Source organism: Stegostoma tigrinum, chromosome 25 (genome assembly GCF_030684315.1).
Source record: "Stegostoma tigrinum isolate sSteTig4 chromosome 25, sSteTig4.hap1, whole genome shotgun sequence".
Lineage (NCBI taxonomy): Eukaryota > Metazoa > Chordata > Chondrichthyes > Orectolobiformes > Stegostomatidae > Stegostoma > Stegostoma tigrinum.
This window is the reverse complement of record NC_081378.1, coordinates 24,268,791-24,292,144: the sequence shown is the minus strand read 5'-3', so window position 1 is coordinate 24,292,144 and position 23,354 is coordinate 24,268,791. Positions and strand designations below refer to the sequence as shown.

At 41.9% G+C, this 23,354-nt stretch overlaps 1 protein-coding gene across 3 annotated transcripts in view; it reads left to right on the top strand.

Moving 5' to 3' along the window:
* fam185a (family with sequence similarity 185 member A) overlaps positions 1–23,354 on the top strand; it is a 92,207-nt gene that overhangs the window by 36,905 nt on the left and 31,948 nt on the right. For 2 of the 3 annotated variants that reach the window (XM_059654577.1, XM_059654575.1), the window contains exon 5: positions 13,762–13,803. The exons of the other annotated variant lie outside the window; for it this stretch is intronic. In XM_059654577.1, the coding sequence (XP_059510560.1) occupies positions 13,762–13,803 (42 nt within the window). The remainder of the gene's footprint in view (positions 1–13,761; positions 13,804–23,354) is intronic. 3 annotated transcript variants of the gene reach the window in all.

Below are 23,354 nucleotides of genomic sequence, written 5' to 3'. Positions count from 1 at the left end.
TTCATTGCTGATGGTGAAGGGAAGGAGTAAGAGTATTTTGTTTAATGACTGTGGAATTCTTTACTACAGAGAGCTGTTGGCTTGCTCAAGGCTGAGACTCCTTTTTAATCAGTAAGGGAATCAAGGGTTATGGAAAAAAGACAATAAAATGAAGCTAAGGAGATCAATCATAATCTCATTGAATAGTAGAGCAAACTCCACGGGCTGACTGTCCTACTTTGCCCTACGTCTTATGGTTATGATTTCTTTCCTCTTATATTTACCTGCAGTTTCCTGCCACCCAAAAGCCAGATACTTTGCTGCACTTCACTAAGATGCTGATCAGCCAGGCTTTCTTCTAATTGAATTAAGCTGGCTGAGTTACTGTATGGGTCCGATGTGTAATCTGCTGCCTTTGTGTTCTTGGTGTTCCATGCATCTGTCCACACGGAGGTGGGCATCATCCAGGCCTTTGCAATCTCTCAATGTTCAAGCTAGAGACTTCAATTCCTCCAATTTCTCCCTCTCAGTGCGCATTGCAAGGTTCTGTCACTATTCCTAAGGGCATAGTTTGTGTTGCTGTTCCCAATGCTGCCCTGCCATCCCTAACAAATTTGTTTTGAATCTATGATCAACCGTGCAGAGATCAGAGAATCCTGCACCCTCCCAATTTATTTTCCATTGCTATCTCTCTGTATGTAAAACTTGCTTCCTTCTTTTTGGATGCTGATTTTATTGTGACAACTCGACTATCTGTATTGAAGTTCCAACAAGGTGGAAGGTTTGTGATTGTGCTTTACGGAATGCGCAGCCTCTTCTGACTAGATGAATCATCTTTGTCATCCTCTTCCTCTTGTACCAACTTCTGTAGGTGCTTCAAACTTTGCACAGGAGATGAAAAGTCTCAAACTTGTTACTGTATGGATGTTATTTCATTGACTACTGACCTCAGGTGTTATTTGTTGAGTGCAGCATGATATCAAATCCTGGCACTTGTTATCTGAGAACTCCCACCTTTCTCCTCCTCCTATGATTTTCATGCTGATCTCCAGTGCATTGTCACTGACTTTTGAAGAAAATGACCGAGGGCCCACCTGGTTCTCTGCCTCGCCCTTGTTCTTCCCTCTAATCTCCTGCAAGAAGTAAAGAACAGAGCTAGGAGTCTGTAAAATGGAATGACTTGAGAGGATGGCACACATAGTTTTGTGGAAGATGACCAGGAAACGGCAAGATGAGGGTATGTTGAGCTGGTATTCGGATAGGAATCTGAGCTTTTCCCTTGAGAAATGGATGAATGACCATACAAGCCTTGTTGGTTTGAGGAGTAGTGCTGAGCAGGCTTGGTAGATCAGAATGAGGGGATTGGTACTTGAATATTGCACACCTCTCACCTCTCTATGCTGATGAGATCAATGAAACTCTTACAGCACTATATCCAAGAGTATACCACCTTCCTGATCACTTCACTTCACTTCACTTCCATACCACCTTATTTCCGGAGCCTAATCTCATCTCCCGTTTGCTGGGAACAGTATTTTTCTTTGGTCCTTGTAGCTGCAGCGTAATCTCCAAGGATGTTTCTGAGAATCAGGGTAACCTTACTATGTTAAGACACCAGCAGGGATGTTTGTCTTCTAACCTTTTTGAAGAATCTGGTGTGTGAATCAGGATTTTACAAATTATATTTTGTTTTGTTTGAAAACCAATGAGTGAGATGTCCAGGTAAAGAACCAGCAAAATTCCTCCACAATTTTTTTATTTTGATTTCCTGACCTGCTGACTAAACCACTGTGAGCAAGTTTAAAGGTTAAAATTTTAACATTGAATTTGCATGCCCTCCTTTTATTATCGATATAACTTCAAGTAGAAAATGCGATCCTTCAATTACATAGCATTTAACACCTCCCACCATTTTATATCCTCTACTTTGTCCTGTGTATGTACTATTTTCTGTGATTCTGAATATGCTTACCAATTGGACACAATTTGTTAATTGAGTTCAGAAAAAATTTAGTGTGGCTGAGAACAATTCAGGTTGTTAAATACAGTAATGCCAATAGAGTGATAGTGTCCCACTGAAATAAGTGCTGCCTTGCATAACTTGTGATCTAACATCTCACTGTTTTTAAGATGTTAAAAGCAAATAGCTCATTCTACTTCCACTGCGACATGCACCTTCTCACTGAGGGAATACTGTGATTGCTTCAGTTTCTCAAGATCACTGTTGAAATCATCTTAATGCTTTGTTAGCAAACTGTGTCCAACATTAATTTCTATGTGGTGTGTACTAGTGCACTGTTGCCAACTGATACAACGCAGAGTAGAAAATATGTGGCAGGTTGCCAAGACGCAATCATTATGTTCAGGCTTGAAACTGAGGGCCCCTGCCACCGGAAAATTTTACATTCTCCATGGGTCACTGATATTGTGGTTTTTGTTCTGTGCATTTCCCACTAAAACAGATCCTTAAGAATCCTGTTTTAAAACTTGTGTTGCAATGCATTCGGAAGCTGCAAGTAGAAATACTTCGCTGTTTATTTATACTTTTGTCTAACATGAGGTAAGCTGCCCCTCTCCTTAGTCTTGAGACCCTTTCGGTATTTAACTTCTGTGTGTAGTCAATTTGGTTTTATCTGAACTTTGCCTGTTTCTAACCAGATGAACACACAATACAGTATTTCTTTTAGAGCTTACTATCTAAGGGCTGTTCTGATTCACATCACCACAACCTCCTCCATAGATTGGGCAAGAAGACAGTTCCTGAATCCACCCCAGCGGAACTGAGATTGACCCCTGTGATGTTGACATGAATCTGATTCTCACCAATCATCCAGTCTCTTGAGCTGATTGGAATCCAGGGAGTCCAGATTATGTTTTTTACACATTTACGTGGAAATTATTACTTAGAACTATGGCCAATGATAATAGTAGAGAATCCTTTTCATCATATGGCTGATCAGGAATCTATCCCATTCTTGCTGTATAGGATTTGTAACTTGGTCCTGAGTTTTTTAGTAAGGGTTTTTTTTTCCACTCTTTGAGTGCACCTCCCTTACCCGTAAAGCCCTGGAATGTGTCTTGAACCTGGAGCTTCTGGTGCAGAAGCAAAGACACAATCCACTGCATTACAAGACTTCCTAACACAGTGCGTAAATAACACAAAACAGTCGGTGTTCTAATTAGAGATAATGGGAACTGCAGATGCTGGAGATTCCAAGATAATAAAATGTGAGGCTGGACGAACACAGCAGGCCAAGCAGCATCTCAGGAGCACAAAAGCTGACGTTTCGGGCCTAGACCCTTCATCAGGGTCTAGGCCCGAAACGTCAGCTTTTGTGCTCCTGAGATGCTGCTTGGCCTGCTGTGTTCGTCCAGCCTCACATTTTATTATCTTGGTGTTCTAATTAGCTTTGCTGTCATGTAAAATATCTTGTGTAGATATACTATATTAACAAAGAAACGGTGGAGGAACTGAATAGGCACTTTACATTAGTTTTCACAGTGAAACATACCAGCAACATATCACAACTTCGAGAGTCAGGGGCAGAATGAGTGAATGGAGATAGTTCTGGGAACGCTGAAAAGTTTGAAAGCAGATAAATAATCTGGACTGGATGGACTATGTCCCGGAACTTTGAAGGAGATAGCTGAGGACATTGTCGAGGCATTAGTGGTAATCCTTCAGGAATCTCTGGAGTCAGGAAGAGTCCCAGAGAATTGGAAAGTGGAAGAGTCAGCATGTTTCATCAAGGGGAGGCCATACCTTGCAAATCTGTTAAAATCCTTTGAGGAGGTTTAGCTCAGTTGACTGGACAACTGGTTTGCAATGCAGAGCAATGCCAACAGCTTGGGTTTAATTCCTGCACCTGATGAGGTTACTTTAAGGCTCCTGCTTCTCAACCTGTTCTCTTGTCTGAGGTGTGGTGACCTTGAGGTTAAGCCACCGCTGTCTGTCTCTGTGTTGAAAGATCAACCTTGTGGTCTGATAAGACAATGGTGTCTTTAGCTTTACTACCTTCTGAGGCAAGGCTTTCCAAATTTTTTTCAACCTTCTAAGAAAAAGAAATTCTTCTCATCTGTTCTAAAAGGGCAACCTTTCATTTTAAAACATTGCCTCCTAGTTCTGGACTTCCCGCAAAAAGAAAAATTATTTCCATCTTTTCAAGATCATTCAGGATCATCTATCCCTTGCTCTTCTAAACCTCAGTGGAAAATTATCCTAACCTGACCAAATTATCTTTAAAAGACAACTCACTCAGTCCAGATATCAATCTTTTAAACCTCCTCTGAACTGCTTTCAATGCATTTACATCCTCCCTTCAGTAAGGAGCCCAAAACTGTACACAGTTAGGAATGTCTTGCCAATGGCCTGTATAATTGACGCATAATATCCTTTCTTTTATGTTCAATTCCTGTCAGAGTAAAGGATTTATGTACTGTACCTGCATGCGAGCCTTTATGGCTCACATTCTAGAATACATAATCCCTTTTTGTACCTCAGAATTCTGCAGTTTTTTCCATTGATTAATAACATGCTCTTTCTTTCTTCCTGCCAAGCAATAACTTCATAACTTTTCACATTATATTCCATCTGCCAAATTTTTGGCCTTTCGTGGAACCTGTCATGTTGTCTTACAATTTGATGTGTCATCCGCAAATTCAGTCACCTTTACTCATCTTGTCTAAGTCATTGATGTAAATTATAAAAGGTTGAGGCACCAGCATAGACTTATCGAAGACTCCACGCATCAGATCCTGCCAAACATGCAGATATCCATTCATGCATTTTCTGTTTTCTACCAGCCAGCCAGTCTTCTACCCATGCTAATGTGTTGTCCCACAGTACAAGTTTTTAATTTCTGCAATCAGCTTTTGATGTGGAATCTTATCAAAAGTCTTTGGGAAATCCAGGTACTATCCACCTACAGGTGCCCCTTAGCCTACAGCACATTCCTGCAAAGAATTCCTAGTAAACTGGTCAAACATGACTTCCATTTGAAACCATGCTGACTCTTGCTGATTGCCTTGAGCTTTTCTAAGTGTACAGCCATAATCGATTCTATTGCGGTCACCATGGCAAATCCCAAGCTACATGATCCATTGTTTCCTGCTTCTGCCTCTGTCCCTTCTTAAATAGAAGGATTTACTAATTTCCAGTTTTTGTAACCTTTCCTGAATTAAGTTTTGGAAAGTTAACGCTAATGTGTCTAGTAATTCACTAGTCACCTGTTTTTAAGACCCTAGGATGAAATCCACCTGCACCCAGCAACCTGTTAGTCTGCAGCTCTAGATTTGCTCAGTACTGCTTCTCTGGTGATTGTAATCTCACCAAGTTCTTCACTCTCTTCAGCTATTGCTGATTTTTTTTGTATCCTTTATGGTGGAAACAGAAACAACTATTTGTTCATTTTATCTTGTCATTTCCCTATCTGTTACTGGCTCCCCATTCTCATTCTTTAGAGGACCAACACTTAGTTTACTTATTTGTTTCCCTTTAAAATTTCTTGAACTCTTGCAACTGTTTTGACATTCCTATCTAGCTTCCTTGCATGCTCACTTTTCCCTACTGATTTTTAGTCACTCTCTGCTGTTCTTCTGTATTCTGAACAACTGCGGACCTTCTGTTCTTCTTTGTGCACTTGTATATTATTTCCTTATGCTTGTGTTTTCTCTAACTTGCTTGTCTTACACAGTGACTATAAGTGGCCTGTAGACTCTCTTTCCTTGCTATTCCTCCCCTCCACCTAAATAGATTCCATATCCTGATGTCCTGAAACAAGGTTGTCTCATAAAATGCTAATCTTGATTGACAGTCCTACCCCATCAAGATTGCCTAGCTTTTTATTCTTCTTGAATATCCACAGACTGAAGAGTAGCAAATGGAGTTTAATTTGGATAAATGCAATGTCAAGACTTATACAATTTAAGAGTAGGGCCTTGGGTAATGTTGTAGAACAGAAAGACCTAGGGGTTCAGGTAGATAATTCTTGAAGTTTGCACGTCAGAGTGGTTAAGAAGGCGTTTAGCATGCTTGCCTTCATTGCTCGGACCTTTTGAAAATAAGAATTGGGATGCTGTGCTGAAGTTGTACAGGCTGTTGGTGAGGCCTCTTCTGGAGCACTTTGACTAGTTCTGGCCTTCCTATTTATAGGAAGGTTATTAAGCTGGTGAGGGTTTAGAAGAGATTTGCCAGAACGTTGCTGGAAATGGAGGGTTTGAGTTATAAAGAGGCTGGATAGGCTAGGACTACTTTTCTCTGGTTCGTACGAGATTGAGAGGTGGGACTGTAGAGGTTTATAAAATAAGGGTATAGATAAGGTGAATGGCAGGTGTTATTGCCCTAGGGTGGGGTATTTCAAGACTAGGGGCATATTTTTAAGGTGAGAGGAGAAAGATTTTTAAAAAGACATAAGGGGCAATTTTTTTTTTAAACAGTGGTTTGTGTGTGGCATGAACTTCCAGAGAAAGTGGTGGATGCAGGTAAAGTTACAATGTTTTAAAAGATATTTAGATAAGTTCAAGAAGAGAAAAGATTTGGCACCAAATGTAGGCAGGTGGGACTAGTTTGGTTTGGGATTATGGTCAGCTTGGACTGGTTGGACCAAAGGATCTCTTTCTGTGCACGATGACTTTGACTTGGACTTTGTCATTTACCTCCTAATATTCAAGACTTGTCATCCATCGTCGTCTTATTTATTTACTTTGTTCAGAATGTTGCATGAATTCAGCCTTTAATTTTATCATTGTTATTCTTGTAACACCAACTATGAAGACTGTGTTTTGCTCTCTCTTCTTGCCATTCTCTCCCTCATTTCCCATATTATTTTCCATCGATGCATTGTCTGCCCTTTTTAATATTCCACATCTGATCCTTTGCTCCCACTATTTAGTTTAAAACCATCTCTATTTTCATAGCTATGTAGTTCACAAAGACACAGATCTCAGCGTGGTTTAGTTGTAAACCATTCCGATGGTACAGGCTGTACTTTCTCACTGGTGCTAGTGATCCACAAACTAAAACCCACTTCTGCCATGCCAGTCTTTGAGCCATGTGGTTTTCTGTCTCATTATATATACACCTTTGTACCTATTTGCATGTGGCTCAGGTCATCATTCTGAGATTGTAACCTTTTGAGGTTGTGTTTAATTTAGTGCTTGGTACATCACACACTCTCTGTATGCAGAACCCCTTTCTTAGTTCTGCCTATGTCATTGGTATCTCCATGGGTCATGACTACTGGATTGTCTTCCTCCCACTTCAACTTATTTCCCAGTCCTGAGTCAGTATCCCAATTACTGACACTAGGCAGGGATAACAGCCATCAAGGCTGTTCTTTGTAGTGAATGGGTATCAGTGCCCCTTACAATACTGTCCTCAACCACTATATGCCTGTTTGTTCCCCACTACTTAAATGGTTTCCTGTGCTGTTGTCAGTTTGCTCATCACTATGCAGGCCCCATTCTCATCCAAATAATAGGCTGAGAGAAGTCATCTAAAGAAACAGTTGAAGAGACTGACGCTCCAGAACATAAGTCCCCTTACCTGCCTCATAATCGCACCAGCCTGTCCCAGACTACTGACCAAATCAGAAGTCCCTATTGTACATATTGTGACTTCTCCTGGTGCAAAGAGCGAAGGATGCTCTGATGCATCAGAGTATCTTAGATTCAGCCTCCACCTCATAGACTTTGAACTGAAGCTAACTCAATGTAATGTATTTGCTTTTGATGTGCTTTCCCTCAATTACAATGGTATCCAGGGGCTCCCAGTTGCTGCAGCCTTTAACTTAAATTGTTATTTACTTATGTTGTGCTTTTTTTTAAACTATGATTTTGTATGTTCTACTGAAACTTAAAAACCAAAAATACATCAGCAAACGGAATTCCATTCTAACACAAATACACAGACTTTTCTGTAGCTGCAAATAAGACTTCATGATGGTATTTTGCCTCCCTAGTGATAGGTCCAAAGGTGTCCGAGTGGCTATAGGACATTCTGGAGGGGATACACATTGGTACAAATAACATGGAGTTTAAAGAAAAACATGGTGAGGACCTAAAAGAGTACAGGGAGTTAGGAAGTAAGACCTCAAAGGTAATGACATCAGGATTACCACCAGTGCCATTTACTAATCAGTAGAAATAGCAGGATATGTTGGATGAATATGTGGCTGAACAGATAACGCAAGGGGGAAGGTTTCAGATTTCTGGGTGCAGTGGAGACTGGATGGGTTACACCTGGGCAGGATCAGTACCAATGTCATGACTGATGACAGGACAAGTAATGTTAAAAATCAAGTCCTTGAGTCTTTATGGCTTAATGCACAGAGCATTCACAATAAAGTAGATGAAGTAATCATACAGAAGATGAAGATGGTTAAGCAATCAGGATTTTGGAGACCTAGCTTCAGGGTAACCAGGAATGGGAACTGACTGCTCGGGATTCTGCATTTAGGAAAGACAGACAGAAAGACAAAGGTGGTAGATTTGCATTGCTCATTAAAGAGGAAATTAATACAATAGTGAGGAAGGATATTAGCCCTGATGACTTGGAATCTGTATGGGTAGAGCTGAGAAGTACCAAGGGGCAAAAAGCATCCGTGAAGGTTGTACGTAGACTTCCAAACCTATGGGTGGTGTTAGGAATGGCATTAAACACTAAATTAGAGATGAATGCAATAAAGGAACATCTGTAATTATGGGTGACTTTAATCTGCATGTAGAAGCTGCAAATCAAATTAGCAACAATTTTTGAGAAGTAATTCCTGGAGTGTATATGGGATGGTTTTCTAGACCAATATATTGAATCAATGACAGAATAGATCATCAGGACTGGGTATTGTCATGAGGGAGGAATACTTAGCTGTCTAGTTGTGCAAGGCTCCGTGAAGTTGAGTGACTGTAATATGTTAGAAAGGTGGTCAAACTGTTGCTTACAAGTGAATTTAGAGATAGGATCATAACCAAGAAAGAGGTATACAAATTGGCCAAAAAACAACAACCTGAGGAGTGGGAGCCGTTTACAATTCAGCAAAAACAGATAAAATGATTTGATTTTTAAAAAGGGAAAATAGAGTAAGACTGTAAAAGTTTCTATAGATTGGAGATAAATGTAATTTATAACTGGGAACAAAGAAATAGCTGACAAACTAAATGGTTACTTTGATTTTGCATTCACAAAGGGCGACACAAATAACATACCGGAAATGTTGGGGAACATAAACTTAGTGAGGGAAGAGAGCTGAAGGAAATCAGTATTAGCAGGGAAATGGTGTTGGAAGTTGATGGGATTGAAGTCGATAAATCCCAGAGACTGACAATCTCCCTTCTGGATACTTGAAGAAATGGTCGTAGAAACAGTGGATGCATTGGTGTCATCTTCCAAGATTCTATAGACTCTGGAACAATTCTTAGAGATTAGAAAGAAATAATGTAAGAAGGGAAGCAGGAATTGTAGATCTGTCAGCCTGACATCAGTAGTGAGAAATGTGAAGAGTCCATTATAAAAGAATTAATAGCTGAGCTTTTAGAAAACAGTAGTAGTATTGAACAAAGTCTGCATGGATTTATAAAAGGGAAATCATGCATAACAAGTTCGCTGGAATTCTTCAAGGTCGTAACTAGTAAAGTTGACGAGGGGGGCTAGTGGACGTGGCAGACAGGAAGGAGATTAGGAATAAATGGGTCTTTTTTCCAAAAGGCAGGCAGTGACTAGTGCTAGAACTGTAGTTATTCACAAGATACATTTAGTTCCCTCATCCAAATCATTAATGTAACATCTCCAAATTTTCAGACAAAACAAAGCTGGGTGGGAGGATGAGCTGTGAGGATGATGCAGACATGCTTCAGTCTGATTTTGGGCAAGCTGAGTGAGTGGACAAATGCAGTATAATATGGATAAACGTGAGGTTATCCACTTTGGTAGCAACTCAGGAAGGCTGATTATTATCTGAATGGCAATTAAATTGAGAAAGGGTGAGCAATGAGACCTGGGTGTTCTCATACACCAGTTGCTGGAAGTAAACATGGAGATGCAGCAGGTGATAAATAAGTCAATAAGGAGCGGATTCAAGTACAGAAGTGAAGATGTTTTGCTGTAATAATGCAAGGCCTGATGTGACCATACTTGGAATCTCGTGTGAAGTTTTGGGCTCCATTTCTGAGGAAGGATTTTGTTACTAGACAGGGAGCACAGAAGGTGTCTGGGATGGCAGGACTGATTAGGAGGAGTATTGAATTGGTTAGGATTATGTTGCTGGAGTTCTGAGTAATGAGGGGGCATTACAAAGAAACCTATAAAATTCTAACAGGAATAGACAAGGTATGTGTAGGATAGATGCCCCTGATGGCAGAGTAGTTCATAGCCAGGGTTCACAATCCAAGCATATGATGTAAACTATTTGGGACTGAGACGAGAAATTTCTTTACCCGGAAAGTCGTGACCCTGTGGATTCACTACCACATAAAGGAATTGAGGCCAATACATTGTAAAGTTTCAAGAAGGACTTTGATGTAGCAATTGGGGCTAAATGAAATAAAGGATTTGGGAGGGGAGGGTGGAAAACAGGAACAAGTTATTGAGTTGGATGATCAGCTTTATTATGCTAAGTCTACAGGCAGCAAGGTAAAACTAAACCATTTCTCGCAAAAAACGGCTGCTGACATCATCATTGCAGCACATGATGGGACTTTTCAAGTCTCAATCCACCATACTTAGACAAGTACACAGTGGGGGGAGCAGTATACTTTTCAAAAAAAAAATCAGTCCCAATCACTTGTGTATAGCTCTGTCTTTGGCCGTCTCAGGACCCTCTTCTCACACGCTCCACTGGATAATGCTGACTTGCCTGTCTTAGGTTGTTTGTCGACTGTTCTTCTGTGTACCACATTTCCTCTGAAACCGCCCATTATCTTTATCAATGTAGCAACTTGAGGCTTTTACAACTAACCAGGTGATGCTTTTTTTTTAAAGAAAAAGAAGCAGAGCATTAAAGATGGCTTGGAAATTGCAAGGATTAGAAATTCCCATGTATGTATTTTTAAAAGTATTTCACTTGTATCCATTGTCCAAGGCTCATCAATGGGATTTCCTGTGCCTTTTTAAATATTTAAACTTCTGTTGACAATATGTCAGAATTTAAAACCTTAAAGAATTTAAATTGTGTTTTAATGGTTTGGGGATTTTGCAAACACCAAAAGAACCTCTTGCAAATGGCTAAACTGTCATCTGAGATTAAACACATTTCCACTTTATAATGCCTTTGGACTAATACAATTTCCAGACAGCCTAGACAGAAATGAAGTACAGGCAGTAAAGAAACTATATTTTAAATAATGTAGCTGCAAGATTGGGTTCCATAGCATCACCTGTATGAGCAGCCTGAAAGCTTCAATGGCCTAAAATGGTACTAGTTAGTCATCCAGCATAACCCACATACTGTTGCTATTTTTAATCAAACTGCTCAGGGGTGTTATGTCCCATCCCTGGAGAAGGTAGGAATTGAATCTGGGCCTTCTGACTTAAAGTTAGGGACATTACCACTGCACCACGAGAGTCATTTTACAGTGTAGTCTACCTGGTATTCCCAGGTAGTCTCCATCTAAGTGTTGACCAGGCCTTCTTAGCTACTAAGATCATTGGGCGTTTTTAGGCTAGGGTGGTGATACGGAGCTCACGTGCTGGATCTTTGGAACTGCAAATGACCAAATTGAATGAAGGCTATAGAGAAGAGATGCTCTGTAAAGAGTGAGGGGAATGATTTGCTGCAGGTTGCTGTTAGCCACCACAGCTTTCGTAGAGCAATTCTTCCTACTCCCGCCAGATCCATGGACAATACATGAGATATCTGGCAAATTAGTCTGATCTGAGCTATAATGATTGTAATGACGTGCGTTTCTCTATATTTTTTACTGCATCTATGTTTCTAACAGATGTAACCTCTGCTGATGCTTCTTACAGATGACGTCCATACAAGTGCAACCAAATACATTGCGATGGTTTTAATCACTGAGGGGAGAAACTGGTGAAATAGCTGATTATTTTTCCAGGTTCGCAGATTTCTCAATGGTCTCTGGTGCCATTGACTGAACACCTGCTACCTTCGTATGTATGGCTCATGACCTGTCAACTTTAAAAAAAGTATGTCTGTGAGCAGCAGCTGAAGTTGCCAGGTCTGAAGGCCTCAAAGTGAAACCAGTATATCAAAAAATCCTCTCTGATGAAGGGTCTGGGCCCGAAACGTCAGCGTTTGTGCTCCTGAGATGCTACTTGGTCTGCTGTGTTCATCCAGCTTCATACTTGTTATCTTGGATTCTCCAGTTCACATTATCTCTCTCCTATCAAAAAATCCTTACAGCTCGCATGTAAAACAACAGTTTTGTTGTGATTTGGTTTGGAGTTTAAATTTGGCCAATTAATTTAAAGCTAAATTTTGCAATTTGAAGCCAATTGCATTTAAAAACTGATGGTATTGACAACCTGAAACCAATCCACTGATAAGAATTTGATTGTCATTATGGGTATGTAAGACCAGGGCATTTGGAAGTTCAGACACAGCCAACTGCCATGTGAAAGAGAGCCATCCACCACCTGTCAGAGTTAGCCCATCTGATTAATCAAAGGTACCATGGTATTTTAGCTCAAAGTCCTCAGTGAATAAATTATAGAGATAAAACATTCCTGCCAGCAGAATTAACAGAAGAAGGGTGTTTGTGAACATACCAGAGACAACAGAATATTTCACACGACTGTCTGTGTGAACTTGGAGAGATTACGTTATAATTTATTGCTACTTATTAATTGGATTTATATTAAATGGACTTGTCTTTATTTAAACAGCATACCAGTAGAATTTTGACTAGTTAGGGAGTAGATAGTAGTCTAAGAGGGAATTGTTTTGGCTTGTTAGTAATTTTGTTAATTTGTTCATTATCAGAGGAGTTCAGCTACTCCCTGTTGTAACACCATTGTAAATGCCATGAGAAATCCAGACGCTTCAGAAGGGGGCATCTCAAACCCTTGTGCATGTGATACAGTGCCTAGGTGAATCTACCCAGATTTCCTTTTCTAGAAATATTCCATTGTTGTCATTAATCCAAAATTTTCATCTGAGGAACAAACACAAATGTACCTTAGGCCAACATCCCACAATAAAAATGACCTATGGAAGTGTTTTCATTATCGTCTATCGATAACCCATCCAATTAAATAACAAGAAATGAATTGCTTACCCTAGTGCAATCTTGTAGTGCCTGCCTTATGGGTATTTGTGACTGTCCTTGTGCTCCTATAAGGTGTAGCCGATTGCCTGTGGCATGCTACTGACTTTCACTGGTGCAGACTGCAGATTATTTTGTAGAATGATGTCAAGCAGGCTGGGCTTTGAGATCCTGGCTTCAGGCTGTGCCACTTTGTCATGGATGACAGTAGGACTTTGAAGAGGTAATGGCCTAGTGGTACTATTGCTAGACTGTTAAGCCAGAAGGATCTGAGGAAGAGTCACTGGACCTAAGATGTTAAATCTGATTTATTTCCACAGATTCTGCCAAACCTGCTGAGTTTTTCCAGCAATTTCTGTTTATATGTTCTTCCGTGGCTAATCTATACAGCAGAATGTATATGTTCCTGTTTGGTGAATTTCAAACAAATAAAGCTAAGTTTTCATATATTATCTGCTTTAATAATCTGAAGCTTTGTGCTGTTACTGGGAAGTATTAAGTTTGTCTTAAAATTTTGCTTCAAAGGTTTTCTGTTGCAATATTTCTGTATTATTCCATTTGCAGGAAATGTTACAATTTGGACTGATGCAGGTTCTGTTACAGTAGGTAAGAAACTCTCATTCTGTTTGTATTAATTCCAATTTATATGTAGGAATAATTCCATTAGAAATTCAATTATGGTTTGGGTGCAAATTCTGAGACTGTGGCCATGTACATTGCAAACAAAAAGATGAGGCTTCATTTAGTGGCTCCTAATAACACTTGCTACTGAAATTAGAAAACAGATCCACTCTCAAATGACTTGAGAAACAATTGGCAGAATTTTCCAGGCCTGCCTAAATCTTTTAAAAGAATAGATGGGGATCTTAATTGGCAGAAGGCAAACATTTACTTTCCCAATGTGGATTGAAATTTTACTATTAAGTTCTCGGAACATTGGTTTGAGTTCCCAGTCAAAAACTTAATTTGTATTCATTATTGTTATAAATATTCATTAACACCCCAGCTACTGGAATTACGTTGTTGGGTGCAATCTTGTTGGCCAAAAACAGGAAACGTGTGTGTTCACAAATCTGACGTGGGGTTTACACCTGGTACGATTTCATAATTAAGACTTTTCTTTTCGCTAATTTTTAATGTTTGGGTTGAAGCCCCTCCCCTATTGATCAGTTCATGGCAGCCACGCTGGCTGAAGCCAGCAGACGTGACTTGCGAAAGTAATTTGAATTGAACTCAAAAAGGAGTCTCAACCCAAAAAAAGCCATATTTTGTGGTCATTGTTGCGTCCTCATTCTATGGGGGACTTTGGTGAAAAACTAGCAGATATATGCAGTTTCCTAGTTATGATATAAAGTCAATGATCTGATAGTGTTTGAGCTGCTGAATAGTATAGCTCCTTCTGTGCTTTGACTCTGAATCCTGGCAGATGTATAAGAGGCAGCACCACTGTGATGTCAGTAGAGCTACATTGGTAGCTGCAGTGAAGTGGCAGAAATTGATTGCACATTGATTGAGAGATGGGATTTCTGACACCAGACCTCCTGTATGACAGTCCTCTGCAATGACAACCTTACAGTGCCAAAACTCACAGGGACATTAAGCACTGAGTAGATGGTACTACTTTTCCTGGTTGAATTCAGCAGGTCATCATAATGAATGGTGGTGCTGGCTGGAGGGGCCAAATGGCCTAATCCAGCACCTATTGTCTATTGTCATTCAACCTCTTTAAAACTATAGAAAAGTTGCATTGCAGAAAGAGGCCATTCAGTCCCTCATGTCTGCACTGGCTGAATAAAGTAGCTCCCATGTACCAGCACCCAGTACGTTGTCTTGTAGGCCGCAGTGCTTCATGTGCCAGTCCAGGCTCCTTTTTAAATGAGTTTCCACCTCGATCAAGGTGGGCAGCGAATTACAGATTTCCACTATGGAAATCCTGGGTGAGAGAGCTTTTCCTCATGTTCTGTCTAATCCAGGCACTTTAATTCTGTGTTGTCTAGTAGTTGACCTTTTCATGTGGGGAAACAGGTCTCCCCTGACTGCTGTATCCAAGCCCCTCAATATTTTGTTACAGCTCAATTATGTCATGCCTTCACTTCTATTTTAAGGAAAACGAAACTAGTCTATGCAACCTTTCCTTGTACTTGCAGTTTTAAAACCTTCATAAAATTGTTGTTCAGCACTTTGTCTAATGAAGAAAAGAATCTTGTATAGCTTCTCACAACATTATCTATCTATCTGTCCTACCACTTTCAGGGACCTGTGAACTTGCGCTCCAATGTCTGTCACTCCCTCCACCCCTCCTAGTAACTTCCTTTATTGTGTATTCCTTCCCACTGTTTTGCTAGCCTTTCCCAAATGCATAAACCTGTACTTCTGCAGATTGAATTGTATTTGATGCTTTTCCACTAACTTGACCCAATTCATTAGTATCTTCACAGTTGACAGCCAACCTTTTCATTATAAACTATCCAGCCAATTTTGTCATTAGCAGAGTTCTCAATCGTGCCTCCCTCTTGCCTGTTGTGGCACTGGAGACAGGTTCTCTAGAGCACCCCACAGGCACTGGCCGTGTAGCCATTCCTGTCCAGGCTGCCTTCATCGGTCTGGACAGCTTCTTGTTGCCATTCTATAGACAAAAGAACTTCCTTTCTCTCTGACTGCCTTTAGGAGAAACTTTAAGGAGATGTCCATAAAACAAGGATTTTTGCCTATTTTGTGACATCCCTAGGGATGGGTGAGAGTGATGAACAGTCATTCATTTGAAATATTATCCAGCGATGTTGTATAGCCGTATAACCACTCAGAGAACCTGTTTATGTCAATCTGTGTGCCAGTGCAGTCACTTCTTGATTCTACCTTTTAAATAGGGTGCCAGATGTTGGAGCCCTGAAGGTCCTGGCAGGCTTCTTGTCCATTAAATTTGACATTTTATGCATGTGTGCATGTGTAATGAGCTGAGAAAAATGTAATTCTGTGGGGCATGCAACCAGTCCTGGCCAAAGCACCCATCCCACCTTGACTGATTTTTGAAGCTGCTCCTGCTTTGCTTATGTTCTCCCAATCCTTCACTAACAACTAGGTCAGGAGAGAAAAGAGATGTGTGGGAGTATTTTACATATACTTGGGTTGTCAAAGTCCTAGCCACAAACTCACAGCTCCAGCTTCGTATTGAATCCAGATCTTGAAACATAGCTCAAGTCCGGGAGATGGAAGTGGTGATAGGAAGTGTTGGGAGGGAGACAGAAACTTGGAGGGCTGGGGATTGGGAAGTGGTCACAACTTGGAACGTTGAAGAGCCATGTTATTCTCTAGTGACCACAAGTTCTGGGAAGCGGGATTGTCGGCAGGAAGTTGTTTAGCTAGAAAGTTACATTTTTGTTTCTTCATTTTTAAACTTTTATTGGAAAAATTAGTTCATTTACCAGAGTACCAGTGTAGGAATTTATCAATGTAAAATGTTTAACTTGGAAGTTAGCATTTTGGCTGAAGTTTCACTGCAGGCTAAAACCTGGGTGCCTAGCTTTATGGTGTCCTGGACCTTATTTGTTGAGTTCAACTTGTGCAATGAATAAAGAAACTTCAAATCAAGTAAAGATGATTTATTTCATTGGATAACAATGTGTGGAGCTGGATAAACATGGCAGGCCAAGCAGCATCAGAGGAGCAGGAAAGCTGACGTTTCGGGCCTAGACCCTTCTTCAGAAATGGGGAAGGGGAAAGGGGTACTGAAATAAATAGGAAGAGACGGGGAGGCAGGTAGAAGATGGATAGAGGAGAAGATGGGTGGAGAGGAGACGGACAGGTCAAAGAGGCGGGAATGGAGCCAGTAAAGGTGAGCGTAGATAGGGAGTTAGGGGCAGGATGGGTCAGTCCAGGGAGGATGGACATGTCAAGGAGGCGGGATGCGGCTAGTAGGTAGGAGATGGGGGTAGGGATTGAGGTGGGAGGAAGGACAGGTTAGGGAGCCTGGGACAAGCTGGGCTGGTTTTGGGATGCAATAGTGGGAGGAGAGATCTTGAAGCTTGTGAAGTCCACATTGATACCATTGGGCGGCAGGGTTCCCAAGCGGAATATGAGGTTCTGTTCCTACAACCTTCGGGTGGTGTCATTGTGGCACTGCAGGAGGCCCAGGATGAACATGTTGTCTAAGGAATGGGGGGGGGGGGGGGGAATTGAAATGGTTTGCAATTGGGAGGCACAGTTGTTTATTGCAAACCGAGCATAGGTGTTCCGCAAAGCGGCCCCCAAGCCTCTGCTTGGTTTCCCCGATGTTGGAGGCCACAACGGGTACAGCGGATGCAGTATAACACGTTGGCAGATGTGCAGGTGAACATCTGCTTGATGTGTAAAGTCGTCTTGGGGTCTGGGATGGGGGTGAGGGAAGAGGTGTAGGGGCAGGTGTAGCACTTCCTGCAGCTGCAGGGGAAAGTGCCGGGTGCGGTGGGGCTGGAGGGAGGTGTGGAGCAGGCAAGGGAGTCACGGAGAGAGATGTCCCTCCGGGAAGCAGATAAGGGTGGGGAGGGAAAAATGTCTTTTGGTGGTGGGGTCGGATAGCAGATGGTGCAAGTGTTGGAGGATGATGCGTTGGATCTGGACGTTGGTGGGGTGGTACGTGAGGACAAGGGGGATTCTGTTTTGGTTGTTATTGTGTGGAGGGGGTGTGAGGGATGCGTTGCGGGAAATGCGGGAGACACGGTCGAGGACGTTCTCGGGGTTGGGGGGGGTGCGGTAGCAGTGGTGTTGCATTCCTTGAAAAACTAGGACATCTGAGATGTACGGGAGTAGAATGCCTGGCGGAGAAACTGTTCAACGTCCAAGCGTGAGTGGTATTTGTTAATATTTGGGTGGAGGGGGACAAAGGTGAGCCCTTTAATGAGGACTTTCTCCACCTCTGCGCTTACTACTTTAACAATGAGCCTAACCTTCCCTCTACTGACCCCTTCTGCCTCCAACACACCCCCTCCTCCTGGACACCACCTCAAGGCCTCTTCCCCTCCCTCGACTTCTTCATCTCCAACTGCCATAGAGACATCAATTGCCTCGATCTCTCCACCCCTCTTACCCACTCCAACCTCTCGCCCACAGAACATACAGCCCTCTGTTCCAATCCCAACCTCACCATAAAACCCGTGGACAATGGAGGCTCAGTTGTAGTATGGCGCACTGACCTCTACATCGCCGAGGCCAGATGCCAACTCTTTGACACCTCCTCCTACCACCCCCTTGATCGTGACCCCCAACATCGACCACCAAAACATCATCTCCCAAACCATCCACAACCTCATCACTTCAGGTGACCTCCCACCCACAGCCTCCAACCTCATCATTCTCCAACCCCACACCACCCACTTCTATCTCCTTCCCAAAATCCACACAACTGACTGCCCTGGTCAACCCATTGTCACTGACTGCTCCTGCTCCACCGAACTTATCTCTACTATTCTCGTCTCCACTTTCTCTCCCTTGGTCCAGCAACTCCCCAGTTATGTCCCTGACACCACCGATGCCCTACACCACCTCCTCCAAAACTTACAATTCCCTGTCGCCAACACCTCATCATCATTCCCCATGCAGATGGCCTAAAGGCCCTCCGCTTCTTCCTGTCCCACAGGCCCGACCAGTCCCCCTCCACCGACACCCTCATCCGCTTAGCCGAGCTCATCCTCACCCTTAACAACTTCTTCTCTTTCAATTCCTCCCACTTCCTACAGACGAAGGGGGTGGCTGGTGGCTGTAGTACCTGCATGGGCCCAAGCTATGTCTGCCTCTCTGTAGGTGCCGTGGAACAATTCGTCTTCTGCACCTACACTGGCCCTAAACCCTACCTCTTCCTCCATTACATTGATTACTGTATCGGCTCTGTCTGGTGCTCCCACGAGGAGCTTGAACAGTTTATCCACTTCACCAACACTTTCCACCCCAAATGTAAGTTCACCTGGAGCATCTGATACCTCTCTCTCCTTCCTGGTCCTCTGTTTCCATCTCTGGCAACCACCTGGAAACCCATGTCCATTTCAAGCCCACTGACTCCCACAGCAACCTAGAATATACCTCCTTCCGCCAACCTTCCTGTAAAAAGCCCATTCCCTGTTCCCAATTCCTTTGTGTTTGCTGCATCTGCTCCCAGGGTGAGGCATTCCACTCCCAAACGTCTGTCCAACTGTCTTTTTCTCTCTCTTTGGGCTCTATCCTATCGTTACTCCCTACCCCACCCACCTCCCTATTTTCTGCATATAAACTGGCATATTCCCAGCCATCATCAGTTCTGAGAAAGGGTCACCGGACCCGAAACATTAACTCTTTTTCTCGTCCACAGATGCTGCCAGACCTGCTGAGCTTTTCCAGCAACTTTTGTTTTTGTTCCCGAACATCTGATGTCCTTGTCCTCGTTTTTCAAGGAACACAACTTGCCCCACTCAGTGGTCGGGAATGCCCTTGACTGTGTCTCCCGCATTTCCCGCACTCATCCCTCACACCCCCTCCCCACAATAACAACCAAAACAGAAACCCCCTCATCCTCACGTACCACCCCACCAACCTCCAGACCCAACGCATTATTCTCTGACACTTCCGCCATCTGCAGTCCAACCCCACCACTAAAGACATTTTTCCCTCCCCACCCTTATCTGCTTTCCGGAGGGACCACTCTCTGCGTGACTCCCTTGTCTGCTCCACACTCCCCTCCAGCCCTGCCACACCCGGCAATTTTTCCTGCAACCAAAGCAAGTGCTACACCTGTCCCTACATCTCTACACTCCGTTCACACTAAGCAACTGCACCTCCCAGTCGTGAACCATTTCAACTCCCCCCTCCCATTCCTTTGACATGTCCTTTCGGGGTCTCTTGTAGTGCCACAATGATACCACCCGAAGGTTGCAGGAACAGCACCTCATATTCCGCTTGGGAACCCTGCAGCCCAACGGTCTCAATGTGGAGTTCACAAGCTTCAAAATCTCTCCTCTCACTTCCGCATCCCAAAACCAGCCCAGCTTGTCTCAGCCTCCCTAACCTGTCCTTCATCCCTCCTCAAGCCCTACCCCCATCTCCTATCTACTAGCCCCATCCCGCCCCCTTGACCTGTCTGTCCTCCCTGGACTGACCTATCCCCTCCCTAACTCCCCACCTACAGTCACTTCTGCAGGCTCCATCCCCTTATCTTTGACCTGTCTGTCTCCTCTCCACCTATCTTCTCCTTGATCCATCTTCTATCCGCCTCCCCCTCTCTCCCTATTTATTTCAGAAACCCCTTCCCCTCCCCCCCCATTTCTGAAGAAGGGTCTAGGCGTGAAACGATAGCTTTGCTGCTCTTCTGATGCTGCTTGGCCTGCTGTGTCGTCCAGCTCTACACCTTATTATCTCAGATCCAGCATCCCCAGTCCCAACTATTTCTGAAACTTATTCCATTGGAAGGGTCTATGTTGTCCAGAATGTTTTCTATATACACTAAATCATATCTGTTCACAAAGAGTTTCGTTCAACAACTTAAGGCTAGCGATGTTTGTGAGCTGTGCTGGTGGTGGTGAGCTGCCTCTTTTGAACGACTGCGGCCCATTTGGTGTAGCTAAGCCAACAATGTCAATAATAGGGGAGGATTTCTAGTATTTTGACAAATTTTGCATCATACTCTGTTGGTCTTATTTATGAAGACATTGAGTAAAGTATTGTATAATAGTATACAAGTTAGATATGGGGTTGTGAAATGGACATTATCTGTAGATTAAATCCGGCACAGATAATAAACTGATTTGCCTATGCCAAAATTAGCAATTTTATGATTTGAAGAATGCTTCTCAAGTGACATTTATTATCCACTCCTAGTTATCCTGAAATTACTACAGGCCTTGTGGCGATTGGTTAATGTTAAGTAAAGAATTCCAAGACTTTGACCCATAATGAAGGAACATTTAGTGTACATCTAAGGAATAGGTATAGGAATAAATACATGTTACTATACCGATAATCCAGAAGCCTAAACTGAGGATCCAAAAATGCAAGGATCAGAAATGAACTTTTTTTGGAAGGCTTTGTTTAGAATATTTGGACATAAAAATCCAATTATGGTACCAGTTTTTATCTGATAGGATCATTTTTAATATTTTGTGGATTTCTTCTTTATTTAGTATTTTTACTGTTCAGAAGTCATTTTCACTATCAGTTTTTTCTAAAGCTGTATAGGAAGTCTTCAGATGAATGACAAACTCTGTACTTTCATTTTCCTTTCAAACAAAACATTTATTGCACTTCCTGGGCTTAAATATTTCAGACACATGGTATCCCCAACAATTTATATTATTTATGTAATTTATTTGTGGTCCAGAAATTCAAGGAGTGCTTTTATCTAGCCACCCTACAATTAGCAATGTTTACTTGCCAAGGGCAGATTTTAGCATTTAGTTTAATTTATTAATGTGTCTGAAAAGAGATTAAGTGTTACAGAATTGATCATAAAACAATTTTTAGTTCGGTATTTTAGTTTTAGTTAAAAAGATAAAAGAAGAAAGTGTATTCTTCCATTGCAACAAATCTGTGAATGGACTAAAGTTGTTCAAGAAGGCAGCTCACCCGCACCTCCAGAGCAGTTAGGGATGGGTAATGTATGCTGGCCCAACCTGTGAAGTCCATATTCCTGGTATAATTTTTTTTAAAAGTTTCATTGTAAAAATAATCTTGCATTTGATGAAGTTAGCACAAATAATACCATTTGGTTTTCTGAAAAGATTGTTGGAGGTGTTTTTAATTATGCTATTGTTCTGATTATTGATCATTTTCTCCTCCTGTTATCAATGAGCGGAGTTATTGTATATCGGCTGATAAAAGTAACTTTGCTGGTATTAAAACCACTATTCATCACATCTTTTAGTCTCTTTTAGTTTAATATCAATCAATGGATCATAACGCAATTTGTAGACTTATTATTCTTAAAAAATAGTGGCTCGTCAAAGTTCAGGAAGGTGAACTCCTGTAATTTAGAGAAGCAAGTTAAAGGAGAAGGCAGTAGCAGCATGACGCACCTCCCAGACCAAGACAGAATACCTTTTTGTCATTTATTGTCTGAGGATGAGCTGGTACAAATGTTAGCTTTAGTTTTGTGAAACTGATGCCAGCTGCTCTCCCTGTGACATAAGTAGTACAACACGAATCAACGTTTTTGCTACGACGTATGTCTGAGCATAACGAGATTGTTTTTGTTGCAAAGTTGCCTGAAAAGCTCAGCAGGTCTGGCAGCATCTGTGAAGAAAAAAAATCAGAGTTAACATTTCAGATCCGGTGACCCTTCCCCAGAACTTAGAAAGGGTCACCAAGACCCACAACGTTAACTGATTTTGTTTTTCATAGATGCGACCAGACTTGCTGAGCTATTCAAACAACTTTTTTCTGTTCCTAATTTACAGCATCCGCAGTTCTTTTAGTTTGCATAAGGAGATTTGTGCTAGTTTTGTCCAGTTATGATCAGTTGTGTTCAATAGATGACAGTAATTTTCTACTGTTAGTGATCAGTTAATTTCTCAATAACAACGGCATTAATTTAAAAATACAATTGAAAATGGTAAAATTTCACAACCAGCCAGCAGTTTTTAATAAGAAGTAGTAGGAACTACAGATGCTGGAGAATCTGAACAAGGTGTAGAGCTGGACGATCACTGCAGGCCACGCAGCACCAGAGGAGCAGGAAAGCTGATGTTTCGGGCCTAGACCCTTTTTTCAAAAAAATGAAGAAGGGTCTAGGCCCAAAACATCAGCCTTTCTGCTCCTCTGATGCTGCTTGGCCTGTTGCATTCATCCAGCTCCACACCTTGTTTATCTCCGTTTTTAATAAGGCACCTGATGAAGGGTAAAACCTGAAATGTTGACTCTTACATACCCATGAGTTTCTAATATTGTTTCATATTTCCCAAATGCAGTCTTTTTTTTTTTCTCTTTTTCTGCTTCCTTTTGTGTAATGCCATGAACATGGTAAAATGCCCCAAGATTAAAACATAGAACATTACAGTACAGTACAGGCCCTCGATGTTGTGCTAACCTGTCGTACCGATCTGAAGCCCATCTAACCTACACTATTCCATGTACGAACATATGCTTGTCCAATGACGACTTAAATGTACCTAAAGTTGGCGAATCTACAACCATTGCAGGCAAAGTGTTCCATTCCCTTACTA